This window comes from Arachis ipaensis, chromosome B8 (genome assembly GCF_059453495.1).
Source record: "Arachis ipaensis isolate K30076 ecotype BB chromosome B8, ASM5945349v1, whole genome shotgun sequence".
Classification (NCBI taxonomy): Eukaryota; Viridiplantae; Streptophyta; class Magnoliopsida; order Fabales; family Fabaceae; genus Arachis; species Arachis ipaensis.
The window spans coordinates 54,743,448-54,767,134 of NC_142443.1; the positions used below are offsets into that span (position 1 = coordinate 54,743,448).

The 23,687-nt window shown below is 36.3% G+C and overlaps 2 protein-coding genes across 2 annotated transcripts; one reads left to right on the forward strand and one right to left on the reverse strand.

Moving 5' to 3' along the window:
* The first annotated feature begins 12,078 nt into the window (after positions 1-12,078).
* On the forward strand, positions 12,079-15,262 carry LOC107614297 (PCNA domain-containing protein). Its single transcript, XM_016316514.3, has 6 exons — positions 12,079-12,475; positions 12,562-12,716; positions 13,529-13,649; positions 13,862-13,981; positions 14,630-14,700; positions 14,795-15,262. The coding sequence occupies exons 1-6, from the start codon at positions 12,278-12,280 to the stop codon at positions 15,039-15,041; spliced, it is 912 nt and encodes a 303-aa protein (XP_016172000.1). The 5' UTR covers positions 12,079-12,277; the 3' UTR covers positions 15,042-15,262.
* Positions 15,263-20,028: 4,766 nt separating this feature from the next.
* LOC148548154 (uncharacterized) lies at positions 20,029-20,520 on the reverse strand. The gene has a single exon (XM_088495581.1). The coding sequence runs from the start codon at positions 20,518-20,520 to the stop codon at positions 20,029-20,031; it is 492 nt and encodes a 163-aa protein (XP_088351707.1).
* Between the last annotated feature and the right edge of the window lie 3,167 nt (positions 20,521-23,687).

Sequence of the window (23,687 nt, forward strand, 5' to 3'; positions counted from 1 at the left end):
AATCTTGAGGCAAGTGTCTGTGGTGCTCCTGTGTGAGGGATCTACTTGGATGAATAAGCTCTTAGGGGTGCCTTATCACTTGGTAACTTGGGTTAACTAACTCGGGATTATCAGCTGAAAGTCCACTATCAAGAGTAACCTTCACTACAGAACACTTAGTAACCCAAAGAGGTGCTGGACACCAAGGTCTCAAGAAAAGAAAATAAATAAACTAAATTCCTGTAGTGTGTATGTATGGGGGATAGGCTTGAGGGAGTAAGTCCTTAGGGGTGTCTCAACACCTAGCACCTTGAACCAACTGGTTCGGGAGTGTTAGCTGAAAGCTTATCTTAAAGAGTTGCCCCCTTACAGAGCACTTAGCCTAAATAACACAAACAACCCTTGAAATAACAATAAAAGGATCAATGAATAAAAGTCTCATGGGATATGAACAAAGTGGGTGTTTTAGGACAGGATAAAAGTCTGAAAGCCAGTAATGGAATGAACCTAAATTGCTATGCATGAAACCACCATAAAATCAGTAACATGACTTCCACAAGAATGACTCATTCCTCTGGATATTCCATTCATCATTCTCTTGTTCCAGTACTTGCTTAGCGACAAGCAAGCTTTAAGTTTGGTGTTGTGATGCCAGGGCATCTTGGCCAGTTTCACTGACCTTTTCTTTACTGTTTTTAGGTTAGTTTCATGCATTTCTTTAGGAAATAAGCTAGTTTTGGGTAGATATTCACTTATGCCTTGACTCAAGCATACATTGTGCATTTTACATAATTTCATGAGGATTTTGCATAAGTTTAGTGACAAATATTATGTTGCATTACTCATGACTTGGACTAGAGCTTTGATGCACTTTATTGCTTGATTTCAGGACCAAAAGGAAGCAAGAAAAGGGGAGGTAACTTGCAAGGTTAATGAGAAAAGTGATTGCCAATAACACTCTCAAAAAAAAAAGCCATCAATGCCCACGTTAGAGAGTCACGTTAACTAAGTTAACGTGAACTCTAACGTGGAGAAGAGAAGTTGAGCCAACGTTAGTGACACTTAACATTGTCACTAACGTGGCCTCTAACGTTAAAAGGGGGAAGAGAAGCCAACGTTAGTGACACTCAACATTGTCACTAACATTGGCCTATGGTGCAAAGTACCAAGTTAACTCCCACGTTAACTTGGTTAACGTGGGAACTAACATAAGGGATGAAGAGTTGTCGACAACGTTAGTGACACTCAACATTGTCACTAACGTTGAAGCAACCACACAACCCCCAAGAGTCACGTTAACTTCCACGTTAACTTGGTTAACGTAGAAGCTAACGATGAGGAATGAAGGATGAGCCAACGTTAGTGACACTCAACATTGTCACTAACGTTGGGATGGCTAAAGATGGCCACGTTAGAAGCCATGTTAACCTAGTTAATGTGGACTCTAACGTGAGACCTAGGGGCACATTGGAACGTTAGTGACAATGTTGAATGTCACTAACGTTCTCGAAGGATGGCAAGTGCCACATTAGAAGCCACGTTAACCTAGTTAACGTGGGCTTTAACGTGAAGCAAGAAGGGGCACACTGGAACGTTAGTGATAATGTTGAGTGTCACTAACGTTCTCGAAGGTTAACAAGGCAACGTTAAAAGCCACGTTAACCTAGTTAACGTGGGTTTTAACGTGAGGCAAAGGGGTGCATTGGAACGTTAGTGACAATGTTAAGTGTCACTAACGTTCTCGAACTTATATTCTCACTAAATATTAACACCCCTAACGTCCTGAACTAAAGTCTCCGCCCACTTCGCACTTTCTCTCTGCAAGTAAAGCCAAGCCCAAATAAAGAAAAGAACTGCTTCAAACTCAAGATCCAAAGGCCCAAGACTTGAAGAATCACACTAGAAGCTGAGAAGAGTAGTATATATAGGAGTAGCTTTGAATTGAGAAGAAGTTCTGGAGGCTGGGAAAAAGAGAACTACTCTCTGTATTTTATTTTCTTTGCAATTTCTAGTTTTATGATGTATTCTCCATCTTTGTTTTCATTTTCAAGAGCTATAAACAACTAAACCCCTTTCATTGGGTTAGGGAGCTCTGTTGTAATTTGATGGATCAATACTAATTTTCATTATTCTTCTTCTATCTTTCCTCTTGATTTTACTTGAAAGCTTTCGATCTTCATCCAATTGAGTAGTTATCTTGGAAGAGAAGCTATTCAAACTTGGATCTCTTTTGAACCTTGAAAGAGGAATGAAGAGATCAAGCTAGAAATGCTTTTTCATGCTGCACCAAATTGGGTTTGGATGGGTATGTGACTATAACCCTCTCAATACTTGATTTGGGAAATGCATGTGGTATAATCAGTGACCATACTTCATCTCTTCTCATGAGCAATTGACCAAGGAATTGGCTATTGATCAAGATTTGAGAGATTGAATTGCAAGAAATTGTAATTCAATCACTTAAGATTGCCAAGGAGATCAATGAGTGTATTGATTGAGGAAGAGATGAAAATGAACTTGATCCGGAGAATTGCAACATCTCCTAAGCCCAATGAACTCCCCATCTCTGATCTTACCCATTCTCTTTAATTTCTGCCATTTACTTTTATGAGCAAATCCCCCATTCCCATTTACAATTCTGCAATTTATTTTCAGTCATTTACTTCCAGTCCTTTAATTCTAGCATTTACTTTTCTGTTATTTACATTCCCGCTGATGAGCGGATAATTTATACGCTTTTTGACATTGTTTTTAGTATGTTTTTAGTAGGATCTAGTTACTTTTAGGGATGTTTTTAATAGGTTTTGTGTTAAATTCACATTTCTGGACTTTACTATGAGTTTGTGTATTTTTCTGTGATTTCAGGTATTTTCTGGCTGAAATTAAGGGACTTGAGCAGAAATCAGATTCAGAGGTTGAAAAAGGACTGCTGATGCTGTTGGATTCTGACCTCCCTGCACTCAAAGTGGATTTTCTGGAGCTACAGAACTCGAAATGGCGCGCTTCTAATTGCGTTGGAAAGTAGACATCCAGGGCTTTCCCGCAATATATAATAGTCCATACTTTGGCCAAGAATTGACGTCGTAAACTGGCGTTCAACGCCAGCTTTTTACCCAAATCTGGCGTCCAGCGCCAGAAAAGGATCCAAAACCAGAGTTGAACGCCCAAACTGGCACAAAAACTGGCGTTCAACTCCACAAATGGCCTCTGCACGTGCAACACTTAAGCTCAGCCCAAACACACACCAAGTGGGCCCCGGAAGTGGATTTATACATCAAATACTTACTCATGTAAACCCTAGTAGCTAGTTTATTATAAATAGGACCTCTTACTATTGTATTAGGCATCATTGGATTACCTTATGATCCTTTGATCACGTTTTGGGGGCTGGCCATCTCAGCCATGCCTGGACCTTTCACTTATGTATTTTCAACGGTAGAGTTTCTACACTCCATAGATTAAGGTGTGGAGCTCTGCTGTTCCTCAAAGATTAATGCAAAGTACTACTGTTTTCTATTCAATTCTTCTTATTTCGCTTCTAAGATATCCATTCGCACCCAAGAACGTGATGAAGGTGATGATTATGTGTGACGCTCATCATCCTTCTCCCTTATGAACGCGTGCCTGACAAACACTTCTGTTCTACATGAATTAAGCTAGAATGAATATCTCTTAGATCTCCTAACCAGAATCTTCGTGGCGTAAGCTAGAATGATGGCGGCATTCAAGAGAATCTGGAAGGTCTAAACCTTGTCTGTGGTATTCTGAGTAGGATTCAATGATTGAATGACTGTGACGAGCTTCAAACTCGCGATTGTTGGGCGTTAGTGACAGACGCAAAAGGAGGGTGAATCCTATTCCAGCATGATCGAGAACCGACAGATGAATAGCCGTGCCGTGACAGGGTGCGTGAGCATATTATTCACTGAGAGGAGGGGATGTAGCCACTGACAACGGTGATGCCCTTGCATAAAGCCAGCCATGGAAAGGAGTAAGACTGATTGGATGAAGATAGCAGGAAAGCAGAGGTCCAGAGGAACGAAAAGCATCTCCATTCGCTTATCTGAAATTCCTACCAATGATTTACATAAGTATCTCTATCCCTATTTTATTATATTAAATTCGAAAACACCACTATCACTTTAAATCTGCCTGACTGAGATTTACAAGGTGACTATAGCTTGCTTCATACCAACAATCTCCGTGGGATTCGACCCTTACTCACGTAAGGTATTACTTGGACGACCCAGTGCACTTGCTGGTTAGTTGTATCGAAGTTGTGACAATTATGAATTAAGATCAGAGCACCAAGCTTTGGAGCCATTACCAGGATTTGTTTGAGCCTGGAGATCACAATTTCGTGCACCACCCGCCATTTTATTTTCTGCAACTCTCAACCCAAATTCTGGATTCGCTCAACTAGAACATTCTTCTAATTAAGGTTGCTTGATCAATCAATCCCTGTGGGATTCGACCTTACTCTATTGTGAGTTTTTACTTGACGACAAATTCGGTACACTTGCCGAAGGGAGATTTGTTGAGAGACAAGTTTTCCGTGCATCACTCAACATCAAATTCAAACTTGCTCTAGTACAAATTCCAACTCCTCATTCTCCACCGGAGTTTCTTATCTCTCCTTCATGCTACGCTCCTCATTAGATTCTCCACATGCGGCCATGGGGGTACTTTGAGTGTTGAAGCGTAGGGAGGCTAAATTATTTACTACCTCGGTCAAGGTAGCTATGAGTTCTAATGTCGTCCTTTGCATCTCTCCTTGCCCTTGAAGTAGTAAACTGAGAGAATCATCTATTGGGGCTTGGGGTGGATACGAGGGTTTATTGGTTGGGAGAAAGGGCTCATAATAGGAAGGTAGTTCATCTTGATAAGGATATTGAGATTGTGTATATTGAGGTGGTGGCTCTTGGGAGTAATTGTGTTAGAATTGTGGAAGTTCTAGATATGGTTCATATGGCTCATAAGGTGGTTGGTATAGTGGATATGGGTTAGGGTCATATGGAGGTGTTTGATTGTAGGGGGCTTGTGAGTATGGTGGTTCAAAACTATGTTGAGGAGGGGGTTCATAGGCCTATGGGGGTGGTTATTGGTAGTCACAAGGAGGTCCACCATAGCCATTGGATAGGTATGCATCAAAGGTTGGTTCTTGCTCATAGTATGTTGGAGGAGGTTGTTGCCAAGAAGGTTGTCCATAAGCTTGAGGCTCCTCCCACCTTTGATTGTCCTATCCCTGATGCATGTTCTCATTGTAGCTTCCATTCTCTACAACATAATTTGAACCAAACTCAAAGCCAAAGGGATGAGAATTCATAGTAACAGGAGAAAATAAAAACAAAACCTAACAAAAAATAATGAAAATAAACTCCTAAAACTAGCAACAACTAACAAAGAAACAAAAGGCAAACATATTCACAATAACCAATATTAAGGCACACATTTGCAATTCCCCAGCAACAGCGTCAAAACTTGACAGAGGATTTTCGTCGGTAAATAATTTCTCAAAATAATTTCGTTGTAAGTATAGTTCTAACCCGACAAGCAATCCTCGGTCAATGTTTAATTAGTTTGTCACAAGTACAAACCCCAATAAAAATAAATCGAAGTATTCAAACCTCGGGTCGTCTCTCAAGGAATTGCAGGGAAGTATGTTTATTATTGGTTATGATGTACTTCTTTTTGGGGTTTTGACATAAGGAATAAGAAAATATAAATTGCGAGAAAAATAAACTAACAACTAAGAAAGGTCCTAGCAAGGATTGAGAATTGGAATTCCTATCCTCATTATCATCATCAATTGTAATGGTAAGTGCAAATCGCTTTCATTAAGTTATCCTCTAACAAATGAAGGAAAGTCAAGTGAGGAAAATCGACTTAAGTTCACAAGTTCTAATCAAAGACTAGATTTAGTGAGGATTAAGCCAACTAGCAACTTTCAATCACTAATCAACAAAAGAATTTTGATAACTCAAGAGTCTCTAATTAATCAATCCAAGTCAAGAACATAAAAATCTATTTTAAAATCCAATCAAGTATTTGATCAAACACTTGGAAGGCACAAAATAAAAGCATAGAAAAGTAACAAGAGAATGTAAAATCTAAGACTAACAATTGCAAGGAATAAATAACAACAAATGAAGAAAGAAGCAATAAAAATGAAATACCTCAAATTGCATTAAAAGGAAATTGAATCTAACAAGAAGAGCTCATAAACTAAATTGGGAAAATAAAAAAATCAATAAGAGAAGATAAACTAAGATACTAGAATAAAAATAAAGGTAGAAGAAAACTAAATTAAAGATAAAATTCTGAAGCTAAGAAGAAATAAGACTAAAAACCCTAAAGCTTAGATAGAGGAGAGAGCCTCTCTCTCTAGAAACCTATATCTAAAACCTAAAAACATGGAATGAATGAATGTGTCAATCCCATTTCTGCTCCACTCTTCAGCCTCTAATCTGTATTTTTGGGCCTGAAATTGGGTCAAAAGCAGCCCAGAAATCGCCCCCAGCATTTTCTGTTAATTGCAGCACGTGAGGCTCGTCACGCATACGCGTCGCTGGATATTGAACTTTCCACATGTACGCGTCATCTACGCGTGCGCGTCACTTGTCTGCTGCACCGGTCACGCGTACGCGTCATCCATGCGTTCGCGTCGAGGTCAGCTTCTCAAATTTCCAAATTCTTGTGTTCCTTCCACTTTTGCATGCTTTCTTTCCATCCTCTAAGCCATTCCTGCCCTATAAAACCTGAAAACACTTAACACACATATCACGACATCGAATGGTAATAAGAGATAATTACAAATTAGCAATTTTAAGGCCAAAGAAGCATGTTTTCAATTATAGCACAAAATTAGGAAGGAAACTTAAAAGCATGCAATTTACATGAATAAGTGTGAGAATAATTGATAAAATATACTAAATTCAATCCAAAATATACCATAAAATAATGGTTTATCAGTAAGGTGTATTGAACTCAATTTTAGGTGTATTTCTGTAATGTTTTGGGTGTATTAAATATTTCTTTCTCTCTTTCACAAATGCTGCAGAACATGGCTATTGGGAATCATGAAGGCGGCGAGTGTTTACAGCCAAAAACAAAAAAGCCATTTAAGATTGAAGACTACAAAAGGTTCATACCTTTTTTGGACCTGAAAAAATTGGCATCCTATCCATATGTAACTTTTCATTTCTAAAACTTCTTATCAGAATTCTTTGGTTATGTGCCAATTAAATTAAAACACTATTCAATGTGGCCATACATCAGATATTTGCACCTGTTTGCTATGTAGAGCATTGGTGGATGTGGGTGGCTGATGTTAGAAAGAAAAAATTTTATATCCTTGACCCGTATCACAAGACATATCCCTTCGAACCTAGAATTAAGCTAAATAAATTTGTTGTAAGTTGATTGTGCTGTTTGTATTTTAGGATTTGGGTGTAGTTCTGTTCAAAATAAGGTGTAGTATGGGATCCTTTGGATGTAATCAGGTATTAAATTATTCTTTCTTATATTTTGCTTTGTTTTTTGTTTTTAGGGGTATGTGATTTCTAGAATGAGGTATATGCCGGGGGGCACCTCTCAAGAAAGATGATCGTGAAATTCAACCACCATACATTAACATTTCAGGCAAAAAAATAGAGTATAAATCTTTCTCTCTAAAAATTGTATTTTCTCTTGCTGTCCTATTTTAATTTGCTAATTTATTTTTTGTTTTCAGCTATGATTATGCTATTTATGTAATGAAATGGCTTGAAATAATCGAGACTCAAAACATTAAAAAAGGGAAGTATAACTGGGACAATTAGACACAGGTAATTGTGTTTAAAACTATATAACTCTCTATTACTTTACTAAATTAACAGAGTTGATTAAAAGAATATTCTTTTAAACTGTAGGCGGAGGTAGACCACTTTAGAGTTGAATATGCTTCACAAATTCTGTTTCATGAGATGAATCGAGACAGAGATACAGCCATTAGGGAAAGCGAAGCAATAAGATTGTCTAAGCCATCTACAGTGTTGTTAAGTCTATATTGTCAAATAAATTCATATCATATTGACAATGATTAGTTTGAATATTGTGTAGTCTTGTAATAGTTTGAACAATTTTTGTAAAGTTTGTGAATATTTAATCCAATCTTATTATAAATTGTTTTTGCATAAATAAACTGTCTGTTTTATATTCAAAAGCTGTCAATTATAGGTTGAAAAAAATCAAGGAAAACAACACCAAACATACTAATACGCCAAATTACTTTCATAATACACCAAAAAATAAACGGTATACACCCAAATTGAGTGCTTACATATTTCCATGGAAAAACCAGCCAAGAGTTGTGGGAATTCAGAAATTTGAATTGTTAACCTCTTTAGGAATTGAATTGTATATGTATTGTAAATTTAAAACAAACAAATATAAACAACACACTAATTTCCAATACAAACAGCAGTATCTGAAAAATATAAAAAAATAGAAAAAATAAGAGAATGTAGAAATACACCAAAAAAATTGATTAATACACCAAAATACTGTCACTATACACCCAAAAACCTATCCCCTGCTGCTGGATCTCTGAACTGATAATTTATAACATGTCTATGATATTGGATGAAATTTGGTTGCACCACTGATGCGCCATAAAAAAGGTTCAACTAAAAAAACTCACATATTAGCAAAACTATTAACAAAAAAAAACTCAATTACCCCTTGTTTAAAGAACATCACTTTTACCTCGCTTAGAGCTTTTGTTTTCTTTTTCTTTGAGACATTTGCAATCTGTCTGTCTAACTTTGAACCTAGTTTATTTTTTGGACGTCCTCTTGTTCTCACACTTGGAGGGCATTGAAGCTCGTTAACAGGTTCCAAGTTAGCATCTTCGTGAGATAACGAACATGATCCCTTCCTTTTGGCTTTCAGTTCTTGCATCTCAACCACGATGTTATCGTAGGCGCGGTGCAAAATGGCTGTGAGCTCCTAGGATTCTGATGCAAATTCGCATATATTTTGTAAACAAAACACCAATTCCTCAAACCTCTTGCATCTTGGCTCAAACACTAGCTCGTTGTGGCTGCTCTTGATGTGTGTATGCCTCCTCTTTACGTTCATGCTCCATCGTTCCAATATGTATCTCGGTGGCACTTTGTTTACTCGTTCAAAGCTTAACACGTTTAGGGCGTGACGGCACAATATCCCTTTTGACTCAAATAATAAGCACTGGTATTTCACTTGGGCTGCTACCAAGTCGTATGTAACCGCAAACTTGTTGAATGTTGAGTTAGAAACTTGTTCTACAACTTCATATACCGAAGAGCCTAGAGCGAAGTTTGTTGATCTTGTGATGCAATTCACCTTCCTCTGAATTATGCTTGGACTTCCCTGAACTTCTGGTGAGTGTACACCTGTTGAAACTGGCTTCTATTGAGGATTTTGTCGCACATGGTATGACGGTGTGAAAATCTGCAGCATTCGATTCTCTCTCTCTTTGCTCCCTGCTTCCAAGGCAATTATCGTATTGTTTGATGAATTGGATAAGTGAGCTATTTCGCGTAATGAACTTGTTAAAAAAGGCATGCATGCTCTTACTCCTTTGTGTGTTTCTCATCCCGGCACAGAAGTGGTGATCGAGATAAATTGAAATTCATATATGACAGTTTTCGTAAAGCTCTGCAAAAGACACCTAAATCAAATTATAATACACCAAAAACCATGCAATTTACACCCCTAATGCAGATTTTAAAAGACATTACATGAAAGCCACTTGTTGTCAACAAGACCATACTTCATCAGAAAATCATTCCAATTCCTATCAAATGATTCTTTGGTATGAGAGTTCCAAACAACATGGCTCATTTTTTGTTCGATTTCAAGGTGTTCCTTGTAGCCATTTAATTTGCTTGGAATCTTCTTCATGATGTGCCAAATACACCAATGGTGAATTGTTGTGGGCATACAAGCCTCGATAGCCTTTTGCATCGATGCGCATTGATTGGTAAGAATCCCTTTTTTGGAGCATTTTGTCCCATGCAATGAAGCCAACATTCAAATAACCATTTGAATGATTGAATATCTTCGTTTTTTTTATCAAAGTGTATCCCAGAAATGTTGACTAACCGTGGAGATTCACCCCGACAAAAGAACCAAAAACTAGATTATACCTGAAACAGATTACGACAAAACATAATTAAAATCGTTAAATACACCCAAATAATGACTTTCTACTCGCAAAAAATCCAATATACACCTCTGTAGCAGATTTATAAAACAACATTAATTCAACATCATAAACCAGAACAGCATATTACCTGTTTGTATTGTAAGTGGTGCCGAATGAAATAACATCTCTAAAATACTCACAGGCAGCCCTGCTCCTTGCGTCTGCCCAAAAAACAAGCTTAATCGACTGATCGTCCTCGAGTTCGAGCTCGAAAAATAAATTCTGATTCTTCTCTTTCCTTCTTAATAAGTATTTTCCAAATTCTTTTGCATCGTCTAGTTCCGAAACATTCTGCACTTCTCTTGTGATGTAATTTCTCACGTCTTTTTTGATGAAATTTAACTCGCGGTGACCCCCGGCTGCTCCCACAAATGATTGGTAATTTTTGCTTGGTCAGATACCAGCTTCCTCGTTATTCTCTATTGTACGATGCACGGACATGCTTAGTTCCCTGTGTTGTTTAAGCATCTCTGCTTGATTTGCACAGAAAGGATGTGAATGATGCAACACAATCTTGGAAATGATCCAAATACCGATCTCCTTCGATATGTGTATATAAATCCTTGCAGGACAATTTAATCCTACTGAGGGGTTTATCTTCTTCGTTGGAGATATTTTCGATTTCCATCTTCCCTCTCTGCTACATGTAATCAATTGATTCTTAATTTCGTTTCCCTTCTTATTTGTGCTCCGAACTCTTGTAGAAAAACCTGCAGCTTTCGAATAATCCTTGTAGAATTTTGCAGCATTTTCAAGGGCGTTGAAAGTCATCCCAACCTTGGGAACAAACTGCTAATCGACATCACAGAGGGACTGCAAAATACACCTAGAAAAGTTCAAAATACACCATATTAAAACAAGCATAAACTATAGAATGAAAATACAACTATAAAACCATCATAAAAAATAAAAAAAATCAGATTCATGAATCATCATCAAACAGAAACTAAAACAATTCAACTAAAAGAATAAGACAATTCACCCTCAGTAAGATGAAAAGTCATAAACTGTAAATATACACAAACTTTCCTAAAATATACCCAAATATTCCTGATTTACACCCTAAAGTCTGAATATAAAATACAAAAAATTATCAGAACTTGTACATTACATTCAGTTTAAACAACGAACAATGAACAACAAATTTCACAGGCAAGGTTTACAACATTATTCGACCCCACAAATCATAAACTACTAACAAAATTATTAACTGGAATTAAACCATACCTCAGGAAGTTCATTGGATTCAAATTCAAAATCCACTTTGCTCTGGTTCAGCTAACAATCTGAAGTTGAATCATCCATTATCTTCAAAATGATTTCAGAAACAATGAAAATCGAAAAAAAAAACCGAAGAAAGAGAACAGAGAGAGAAACGCACGTAAACGGCAAAGGAGAACGCATAGAGAAACGCACGAAAGAGATCGAAGAGAGAAGGTAAGAAAACACAAAAGAAATTCGAAAAAGGAAATGAAATCCTTTCGAAAAAGGAAGTTATATATTCGCGCGTTGATTGATTGAAAAATCTGTTAAGGAGGCGTGTGGACAAGACGTGTCAGTAGAGGCGCGTTTTAGGGGCAAATGATTTTCAGGACTTGTAAGACTTGTATAGCGAAAAGGATTGTATGTGGAGATTAATTGATTAAATTATCAATTCATAATTTTTTTTAATAGCTAAAGATCTTTTGTATTTAGTAAGAAGTCTTTAATTTCACATCTATTTGAAACATATTTTTAAAAAGAATAAGTATATAACATATACATATAAAGTGCGAATTGGTCAAGGAGGATCGAGGCTTAACCCTCATTCTATCCGACCCACATAAAAATTTTACCGGTATTTTATCCTATCCGTTACGAATTGGATTGACGAACAGTATCCGACCGAATTAGATGAAACTCTCCTAGGCACATATTGTCACCCTTAACGGAGTATTAAAGCCTTTTTGATACCAAAATCTCACCCTTTATCCGATTCTTTGGGAGTATTGGGTCAATTTGGATAAAACCCAGTGAACACTGAAGCGTTTTACTAGTGAACTGGAAAATCAAAGCAAGTGAGAGGTGAGAATGAGTGCGTCGGGTACAGAGGAGGAGAGGCCAGAGCTTGTGTGCCAGCTTGAACACATTCAAGGCCTTGTTGACGCCCTCTCCGCCGTTCGATGGAAGCGCCACCAGGACGCCGTCTTGGAGTTATCCGAACACGGCATTGTCCTCGTCGTTCAAGAAAGCGGTTGCCTCCAAGCCAAGCTTTATCTCAAACGCGAGGTACCTTTATTTCATCCAATTTACGGCTTCTACTTTAGGGTTTAAATTGAATTTTCCCGCTTTAATTTACTTGTTTCATTATTCAGCTGTTCGTTCGCTATGATTATAACGCTCAAGTACGACCTCGTTTTGGACTTAGTTTGGGGATTTTTGTGGAATGCTTGAATGCTTTCTCGGTTCCTGCTCACTCCACCCCCATTCAGATTCAATATCCAGGTCCTGATATGCAGCTTCTCCTCAAGTGTGTACCTCTTCCTCTTTGCATTTTTTTTTTTTCATCTTAAATGCCTTAGCTACTTTATTATGCTACAGATTCGGAAAAAATTAAAGGATTGGAGTTTGTATTTAGGGATTCATAAATGCTGCAACTGTAATTGATTTTCCCTCCATATTCTAGGATCACAACACAATTGCGACAACAATTTAAAACCTGTTGATACTCTATAGATACTTGTTGGCAGTTGGCACTCATTTGATTAGAATGGATCTTAATAGATAACCCAATGCTCATTCTGAGATCCATTTACTGTTAACAGCTAGTGATTAGTACAAATTCAGTCTGTCTTGCAAAGTAATTGGACTGTAGAAAATAATCAAAAAAAAAAAAAAAAGAAAAGAAAAGAAAAGAATAACATGCCCTTCCAGGTGAAAAACCATCTTCTACAGGGGAAAAACAATATATGACATACATACACTCACGGTTTGCAAGTTGCAATATATTCCACGAGCTAGCTCCCCACAATTTTAACTCGAAACCCACAAGTTCTGAAACTAAGTATCTTGTATTGCTGGAAACAAAGGTGATTGATAGAACAAAAATTAATTACGGACGGCAATTCAGTAGAACTTCTTCCTGTCAAACTTTGTTTCCTTTTTTTTAAACAAATTGTTTGTCAAGAACTTGTTGAATCTGTTATTCTGCTGAGTAGCCACAAAGATGGTTTAAATGCATAATATATATAATGAATTAAATCAATTAATTCTCTTAGGAGTTACGATGTTTAGTCTCTCCACCAACAACCTTGTAAAGGTGTCTTTTCTGTCTTGCTTTAGATCTGTAGATTCGATGGATGCAAGCATTTGTGCAGAGATCAGAACAAGAATTCCCGAAACAGTTGCATGGGACTACAATTTTGAACCAGCTGGGACAAATCCCTTAACCTTTACAGTTAAGGTAAACTATCCCTCCAATGACTTGGTATCTAACTAATCCCATCAATCAAACAAATTCGAGATATCAATGAACCTTTTGGTACAATGAGTAGGTTGATTTTTCTACCATTTTTTAATCTGTAATCCATGGATGAAACATTTGCTTGTAATTACTATAGAACAAGACGGCAAACATTTCTGTTTGTATGTTAATGGTAATTGATCTATGCCTAGTCTGCAGCTCTAAAGGAAGCTATTGAAGATCTTGAATGGCCCGGGTCAAGCATCCAGGTTATTTTAGAGCCAGATCCTCCTTCTGTTACATTAAGAGCCGAAGGACATGGAGACTTGCAGGTCCATTTTGCTTCAAGTTTGAATTCATAAATGGTTACATGCTAGTTGCAGTTTAGACTAATTATATTTTGATAGTAACATGCCTTAATGCCCATCATTAAGAGTGACTATGCAATAAGAGTTTGGTTAGTCACATTTGATAAATTGATAGTTCAATAGATGAATTTAGTTGTACAGGTTTAGCATTTAGGGTTAATATGAGTTTTGAATTTAGAAATGAATTCATTTCTTTATATTTTCAGTTCCAAACAGACTCTAATAGATCAATTTGGTACTGAAACAGAGAGGTTATACATTTTGTAGTGTTAGCCAATAGTAACTGAGGCTTCATGTTCTACTCCATAATGCCTATAATTAACAAGACGTGGTTCTCATATACTTAAAAGAAATAAAATTGCATCTTAGCTATAGTTTTTTTGTCTAGTGATAAGCATTTGATGATTTGAATGAACAATTGTCCATCACGAAAACTCTGTCTGCTTCCTTTAGGTTATTTGGATCAAAGGGGAGGAAACAATGAACAAGATAATATCCTAGTCTAGCATACATTTTCTCAATTCTTGGATTTTGTTTGCTTTCCTTAATTTTGATCCAGTACTATCTATCATATTCATCATATTTCATCTTTTTGTTTTTCTCCCTCTCCAGATAGACTTCCTGTATTATGCAAATTCTGATCTATTAGTGGCATTTCAGTGTGATAATCGAGTTTCAGTGAAGTAATAACTTTTTTTTCCCTTTTCTGAATATTTCTTACATGACAAATACCATTTCTGTAAATTCATTTGTCTTTTCTTTGCATATATTTACCAGGTATAAATATAAGTTCTTGAAAGCAACAACTTCTAATATGCCTAGCAGTGTGATTAAAGAAAATAGAGGAAGCAAGTTAAGCATAGGGAGGGGTGGAATGTTGAAAGTTCAGCATTTGGTTTCAATTGCCAAACCATTAGCCTCACATTCCTATGTTGATTCTATAGGCTATCAGCAACCAGGTCGGGTAGCTCATATTGAATTTTTCGTCAAACCAGAGGAAAGTGACGGCTCAACTAATGATTAATTGACTATTTACCAAGAAAATGTTCCTTATAATCTAAAAAAGGAAGAAAAGAAAGTTCCATAACTTTTCAAAATTAAATCTGAAAAGTGAAATGATTGTTAAGCAGGATGATTTAAATGATTTTGTTGTACATACTCTAGATGATTAGTTTGTGGCTATGTTGTTGTGTAGAACTAGATTTTGACACACTGAAACTAAAGGGACTGATTGGCTTATGAAAATATTTTTTTGTTTTTGTTTTTGGTTTTCATTTTCTGAAAATGATTTTCGTTTTTATCTTTTCACTTTTTAAAAAATGGGATTGGTTTGTGAAAAGAGAATTCATTTTCAAATGTTGAAAATAATGAATATGTTCGGTTAGTCTATTTTTAAAATGTATTTTTAATATTTTAGAATTTAAAATGATATTTTTATTCAATTATAATTTGTTATTTTAAATAAATTATTTTCATAAAAAAATTATTTTTCTTATTTTGTTAAAGAGACGGTCACGATGTTTAACAAAAATAATGTAAAGTGGATATTTTAAAATGAGAAATATTTAAAATTAATATTTTTAAATATAAAAAATTATATTAATATTAAAAGATAAATACAAAATTCAAGTAAAAACAAATAAATCATATAACTTGAGAGTATAGTTGAATTTGGCTTTGAAAATGAGAATACGGTTGAAATTTGAAAAAGAGGAGATTATGTGTGTGTTTGGATTTCAGTTTGTAAACGGGAGTTTGCATAAAATTGATTTTGCAAATTTGATTTTGATGAAAATTTAGTTTGTGTTAAAGTGATTTATGTTTGTTAATCTTTATCAAAATGGATTATAGTAAAGTAAATATTGTTTGGATTACACTACTCAAAATTATTTTTAGATAAAAAATTACCAAAATAAACATCAACTTAAATAATTTTTTTTATTATTTTTTCATTTTAATTTAGATATTTAAATAGATATTATAAATTAATTTTATAATAAAATTAACATTTACTTACTAAAATAAAAATAATATATAAAAATTAACAAAATAATTTTTATATCAAAAGCAAAAATAATATATGAAAAATATATCAAAATATACTTATTAAATTATATTACTTATAATTTTTTTAATACTCTCGATACTCTTTTATTTAATATTATTTTAAACTATAAATTTTAATTATTTATGATTTTATTCTTAATTATAATTAGTTTTTTATTTACTTTGTTCTTTTTAATGGGATCAATAATTTATATTATAAAAAAATTATAATAATAAATTAATATACAAGAATTACACTTACAAATTTTTACAAAGCCAAACAAAAATATTTTTTTAATACAAAATCAAAAGTAAAAATTTAATAAAAAAAATATAATTATATATTTGAAATATTTGAATACTAAAGGGACTACAAGAGAGGAAGCGTTCAATGCACTCAAACGTACTTCTCTTCTTTCTAACGCAAAACCAAACACACCCTATATTGAATAAGAATATAAATGAGTCTTTATATTTGAATATAAATAATAATGAATCTTTATGCCTTGTGCCAATTATTGTTGAATTTACACTTTTAGATATTTGTTTCTTTTATCATCGGTAGAGGGGCTTTGAATAATAAAAAAAAAGAATGAATACCCCATTTGACCCTGACAATTATCTCGAAATGACAACGAGGTTCTCAAGAAAAAAAAAAACACCCAATCTGGCCCTGATCTTTTTTTTGGGACTGATTTGCCCATGTGCTAAAAAAATAGACTTTTTTTTTTGGCACAGGGACTTCGTTGTCCTTTCGAGGTAATTGTCAAGGGCCGAGTTGGGTTTTATTTTTGTCAAGGACCTCGTTGTCTTTTAAGGTAATTGTCAGGAGCTATTTTGGATTTTTCTCAAAGAAAGAAACACAAAAAAATGCACCAGAAAAAAAAAAGTAAAAAATACACTAATAGAAAAATGATCATATTTCCATCAAATTGAAAAATACATTGAATGAGCTTGAAATTAAAAAAAAAAAACCAGCTGAATATAACAAAAAATAGTTGAATATAACAAAAAAAAATTAAACTTAAATTTCACACCATTTAATTTTTAAATTTAATTTACAAAAATAAAATAGTAAAATTTTTTAAGCACAGCAAAATAAAATTTTAAAAAGCTCTTTTATTTTTGAATGAATGAAAAGCTAGTGGAAGAGAATGGAAGAGAATGGAATAAACAATTAGTAGAATTGGCAACGCTGAGTAGAGATTAAAAGAGGAGATGGATGAGGACGAATTAGCAATGCGAGTAGAAATTGAAAGAGGAGATGGATGCACTTGTTTTAGAACTCAAATTTGATACCATATTAAAATCTTTTTTTTGAAAGTAAGAGCTCAACACACAAGTGGAGCAAAGTAATACTAAGACAATAACTATAAATACGTAACAACTCCTATGTCATTTCCGGCATAGCCATCAACAACATGGGTTATTTACAACACCATTCCGTAGCACATGAAAATGATTGCTCCACGCATTTGCCAATTCCTGTTTCCTTGCTTTGAAATATAGCATCATTCCGGCGTAGCCAAATAATCCATATGACTGAGAAGAATCCAAGTATCCAATACTTACGCCTCTCTTTTCTCATCGGCACAGATCTCCAACTTTCATAAAGCTCTTTCAAGTTACCAGGAACAACCGACGTCTCTCCAAACGCTGATATCCAAGCACACCACACCTGCCAAGAGTTCTCACAAGTAATACATAGATGTTGTATATTTTCAGCACGTTTCTTACACAGCATGCACAAAACATCATTCTGTTGTAAGATCCCCAACCTACTTAGCCGGTCCTTTGTATTGACCCGGCCTACCAACACAAACCAGGCGAATAACTCCACTCGAGGCGGAACTAGGCCTTTTCAGATCTCCTTTGTGAACCTGTATCTCAGTAACTCCTCATCCAAAGTCTCTTCTTGCAAAGCCTGCACAAAAGAATTAGTAGAATAAATGCATTCCTTATAAAATTTTCACACGACTCTATCTTGCACATCTGCTATCAGTCTAACAGATTGTAGGACATGAAGCAGTTGGTTCAATGTATCTGTCTCCCACTGTCATAGTTCTCTTCTCCATTGGAAGTGCCAAACCCACTATATCCCATCCCAGAACCCACACTCCCCAATTACTGATTCTTTTTGGTTTGAAATCAAGAAGAGTCTCGGAAAGGAGTCTTTCAGCTTCCCCACTTGTAGCCATGTATCCTCCCAAAATCTGGTGGATCTTCCATCTCCTACTTCCATAGCAAGGCCATCAATCATCTTCTGCCTGACATGTTGCTCTTTTATTTGCACTTGACATATATCTCTCCACGGACCCCCTTTCTTCGGCAATGTCTGAGTTGACAACAAGTGATTTGGGTTCAAGCTACTGTAGGAGCATACAATCTGCTTCCATAGAGGGCAGTCTTCCTTCGAGAACCGCCACTACCATTTAAATAGTAAGGCTGTATTCCAGACCACCGCATTACCCACCCCCAATCCTCCTAACTTCTTTGGTGCCTGGATCAGCTCCCACTTCACAAGGGCCACACCAGGTCGACCATCATCCTTCCCCCAAAAGAACCTCCTCTGTAAGGATATTATTCTTCGTGCTACCGCATTAGGCATCTTGTACAAACTCAGGTAATAAATAGGTAGGCTGTTAATTACCGACTTAATAAATACCAGCTTACCAGCCTTGCTAAGAATCTTTGCTTTCCACAAGCTAAGTTTCTCTTCCACCTTATCTAGAAGTGGCTTCCAAGTTTTTACCAACCGCAGATTTGCTCCTAGACTAATGCCAAGGTATCTCACCGGTAGAGCTGCCTCTTTACAACCTAGTAGCTGGCACATCCGATTCATCCACTCCGAGCTGCAGTTCACTGGTATCAAGTTGGACTTCTCAAAGTTAATGCTCAAGCCAGACATCATTTCAAAGCACCTCAGAAGCCTCTTATAGTTTCTTAGTGTCTCCTCCTCCGGCGGACAAAACAATATAGTGTCATCAGCAAATTGTAAGTGTGATAACTCTATATTGTCCCTACCGACTAAGAGTGGAGATATCCGAAAAAAATGGTGATAAAGAGTCACCTTGACGTAGTCCCCTCTCCATTTTGAATGGTTTCGATGGTGACCCATTAACCATAATAGAGATTGAAGCCGATGTAACACATTCCCTAACCCATGCCCTCCATGTTCTTCCAAATCCCATCTTCTCCAGCACAGTATCAACAAAGCACCATTTGACTCTGTCATATGCTTTTTGGAAGTCGAGTTTAATAATCGCTGATGCCTTCTTCTTCTGTTTCAACCATTGCACTATTTCATATGCAATTAACGCTCCATCATGTATCTTTCTCCCCTTCACAAAGGCACTCTGTGACTCTCCAACTAAGCCTGGCATAACACTCCGCATCCTTCATGTCAACAATTTAGAGATTACCTTATAGACACACCCAACCATACTGATAGGTCTAAGATCTTTTATCTCCTTAGCCTCAACGAATTTCGGGGCCAGCGCTACCCATGTGACATTAGCGTCTGCTGGTAATCTTGCAGTCTCAAAGAAATTCATCACAGCTGCAGTATATTTCGTTCCAATCTCATTCGAGCACTTCTTTATAAAATACATGTTGTATCCATCACTCCCTGGAGCCTTAGAAGATTCATAATCCCAAACTGCCTCCTTCACTTCCTCTACTGATGGTAGCGTCTCTAGAGTTTCCGCTTCCTCCCTCTCTAAGCGATTAACTAATCCATCCTTAAAGGTCACCCTTGGGGACGCTTCCTGGTGGTACAGGATTTTGTAGAAGTCCCGAACTGCAATCTTGATTCTTGCTTGATTCCTTACTATCCTCCCATTAAGGACCAACGACTCAATCTGGTTATTCCTCTTTCTCGCCGAAGCTATATTATGGAAGTACCTTCTGTTCCGATCCATCTTATTGGCGTGTCGAGATCTTGACATTTGCTTCCAATGCATCTCCTATCTTAGATACCACTTTTCGCAGCACCTCACTAATGCCCTTCTCCTAGCCTCTGTTGTACCATCATATTGTCCACTACTAACTATATCATCCACCTTCCTAATTTCTTCCTCAAGCTTCTTTATCTGCTCAGCCATATCCCCAAAATGCTGCTTATGCCATCTACATAGTGGTTCTGACAGTGCTTTCATCTTCTGCAAGAATTGCACATCACCTAGTTCCCTCCATTCTTTCTTCACCATTCTCAAGAATCCTTCATGCGTGAACCACGAGTTCAAGCTATGGAATGGTTGTGGCCCCTCAATCCTTCTGCTGTCTTCCATAATCAAAGGGCAGTGATCCGATAAACCTCTCGGGCCACTCCTTAGGCACAGCTCCGGGTATACATCAAGCCACCCTACGGAGACTACGCTCCTATCGATATGACTGCATGAATGTCCTCTAAACCATGTATACCTTCTGTCATTCAGTGCCAAATCAATCAACTCCATATCATTTATCCATGTCTTAACCTCTGCCACAGACGCTGATAATGTAGTCGCTCATTTTCTTTCCTCCAAGTGCACAATTTCATTAAAATCCCCAAGAAACAGCACGGCACCTGACACAATCCTGCAATATAACTCAATTCTTCCAACATGGATATCTTCTCAGCTCTCTCATGTAGACCATACACTAAACAAATAGCACAATGAAAATTATCTTTTACCACAACTTCTATACACATCCATCTATCCCCTTTATAGCAGTTATACAGTTTAAAAGCCGCTTCATCCCACATTAGCAATAACTCTCCAGAAGTCCCAATAGAATTTACAGACTCCCAACATGTTCTGTCACTCATCAAATTTAGTTATTAATTCCTTTTTTATTTCTATTAGGCCCAACATATCCAACCTAAATTTATTTTTGAAAGTCTTTAGCATACTAACTTTTGCAGCACCTCCCAACCACCGTATATTCCAGGAACTAAAGATCATTTAATCAAACTATTACACACCTGTTTATGATTTTTTGGCTGGCTTCTTCGGACTTTTTCTTTTTGCTTAGTGTTCATACCCTGGGTCGAGTGATGAGCGGATAATTTATACCCTTTTTGGCATTATTTTTACATAGTTTTTAGTATGTTTTAGTTACTTTTTATTATATTTTTATTAGTTTTTATTCAAAAATCACATTTCTGGACTTTACTATGAGTTTGATATTTTTTTGTGATTTCAGATATTTTCTGGCTAAAATTGAGGGGCCTGAGCAAAAATCTGATTCAGAGGCTGAAAAAGGACTGTAGATGCTGTTGGATTCTGACCTCCCTGCACTCGAAGTGGATTTTCTGGAGCTACAGAAGCCCAATTGGCATGCTCTCAATTGCGATGGAAATTAGACATCCTGAGCTTTCCAGAAATATATAATAGTCCATACTTTTCACGAGATTTGATGGCCCAAAATGGCGTTCAAAGTCAGCCTAAAACATTCTAGCGTAAAACGCCCAAACTGGCACCAGAATTGGAGTTAAACGCCTAAACTGGCACTAAAGCTGACGTTTAACTCCAGGAACAGCCTAAGCATGAAAAATCTTCAATGCTCAGCCCAAGCACACACCAAGTGGGCCTTGGAAGTGAATTTCTGCACTATCTGCACTTAGTTACTCATTTTCTGTAACCCTAGGTTACTAGTTTAGTATAAAAACTACTTTTAGAGATTTATTTTACGTCTTCTTTTTTATCTTCCTTTCAGTTTTGATCATTGTACACATTTGGAGGCTGGCCTCACGACCATGCCTAGACCTCTTTCACTTATGTATTTTCTACGGTGGAGTTTCTACACCCCATAGATTAAGGTGTGGAGCTCTGCTGTTCTTCATGAATTAATGCAAGTACTATAGTTTTTCTTTCAATTCACGCTTACTTCTTCTCCAAGATATACTCTTGTTCTTAATTTAGTTAAGTCAGAATGAAGGGGTGACCCTTGACAATCACCCAATCTTCATTACTCGCTTTGCCAAGATCCGTGTGCCTGACAACCACAAAGCGGTCTACATGATGTTCAACGTAGTCATTGGACGATAGCTGGAGTATATTCTCTTGGATATCTAATACACGGACCGAGTCCGTGCGATTAGTATCTTCGTGGTATAGGCTAGAACCATTGGCAGCATTCCTGAGATCCGGAAAGTCTAAACCTTGTCTGTGGTATTCCGAGTAGGATCTGGGAAGGGATGACTGTGACAAGCTTCAAACTTGCGAATGTTGGGCGCAGTGACAGTGTGCAAAAGGACAATGGTCCTATTCTGATGCTAGTGAAAACTGACAGATGATTAGCCGTGCAGTGACAGCGCATATGGATTTGTTTTCATCCGAGAGGATCATACATCTTGCCATGGAAGGAGGTAATGCATGGTTGGAAGAAGGTAATAGGAAAGCAGAAGTTCAGAAGCAATAAAGCATCTCCAGATGCTTATCTAAAATTCCCACTAATGAATTACATAAGTATTTCTATCTTATTTTATGTTTTATTTATATTTTAATTATCAAAACCTCATAATCAATTTAATCTGCCTGACTGAGATTTACAAGGATGACCATAGCTTGCTTCAAGCCAACAATCTCCGTGGGATCGACCCTTACTCACGTAAGGTATTACTTGGACGACCCAGTGCACTTGCTGGTTAGTTGCATCGGAGTTGTGAATAAAAGTGTGAATCACGATTCCGTGCACCAAGTTTTTGGCACCGTTGTCGGGGATTGTTCGAGTTTGGACAACTGACGGTTCATCTTGTTGCTCAGATTGGGTAATTTTATTTTATTTTTAAGCTTTTTATTTTTATTTTCCAAAAAATAAAAAAAATTTTAAATATATATTTTATTTTGTTCTTCAGAATTTTTAAGAACGAATTCTAGAGTTTCATCATGATCTGTTGAAGCCTGGCTGGCTGTCAAGCCATGTCTAAATTTTTTGGACCGAGGCTTTCACTTATCATTGCAGGAGCCTTTTGATTCCCATCAATTTGGCTATTGTATGTAATGCTCTGCTGAAGCTTGGCTGGCCATTGGCCATGTCTAATCTTTTGGACCGAAGCTTTAGAATAACATTGCATGATTCCTGTAATTCTTATTAAAAATTTTGGATTTCTTTTATTTTCCTTTCCTAATTAATTTTTGAAAAAAAAAATTATAAAATCATAAAAACCAAAAATATTTTGTGTTTCTTGTTTGAGTCTAGTGTCAAATTTTAAGTTTGGTGTCAATTGCATTTTTTTAATTTTTCTTTAAAATTTTCGAAAACTCATGCATGGTGTTCTTCATGATCTTCAAGTTGTTCTTGATGACTGCCTTTGTTTAATCTGGTGATTTTCTTGTTTTGTGTTTGTTGTTTGTTTTCATATGCATTTTCAATTTGTTAGTGTCTCAACATTAAAAATTTCTAAGTTTGGTGTCTTGCATGTCTTTCTTTTCTTAAAGCTTTTCAAAAATAATTTCTTGGTGTTCATCTTGACATTCAAGGTGTTCTTGTATTTTTTTCTTGTTTTGATTCATAATTTTCATGTCTTGTGTCTTTTTTGTGTTTTTCTCTCCCCTCATTTAAAATTCAAAAATCAAAAAAATATCTTTCCCTTTTTTCACTCATAAATTTCGAAATTTTGGATTGACTTAGTCAAAAA

Coding starts and splice junctions, on each gene's coding strand:
- LOC148548154 (XM_088495581.1), bottom strand. CDS start 20,520: ATGGAGTTGATTGATTTGGCACTGAATGACAGAAGGTATACATGGTTT.
- LOC107614297 (XM_016316514.3), top strand. CDS start 12,278: ATGAGTGCGTCGGGTACAGAGGAGGAGAGGCCAGAGCTTGTGTGCCAG. Junction 12,476..12,561: donor AGCTTTATCTCAAACGCGAG/GTACCTTTATTT, acceptor TTCATTATTCAG/CTGTTCGTTCGCTATGATTA. Junction 12,717..13,528: donor GATATGCAGCTTCTCCTCAA/GTGTGTACCTCT, acceptor GTCTTGCTTTAG/ATCTGTAGATTCGATGGATG.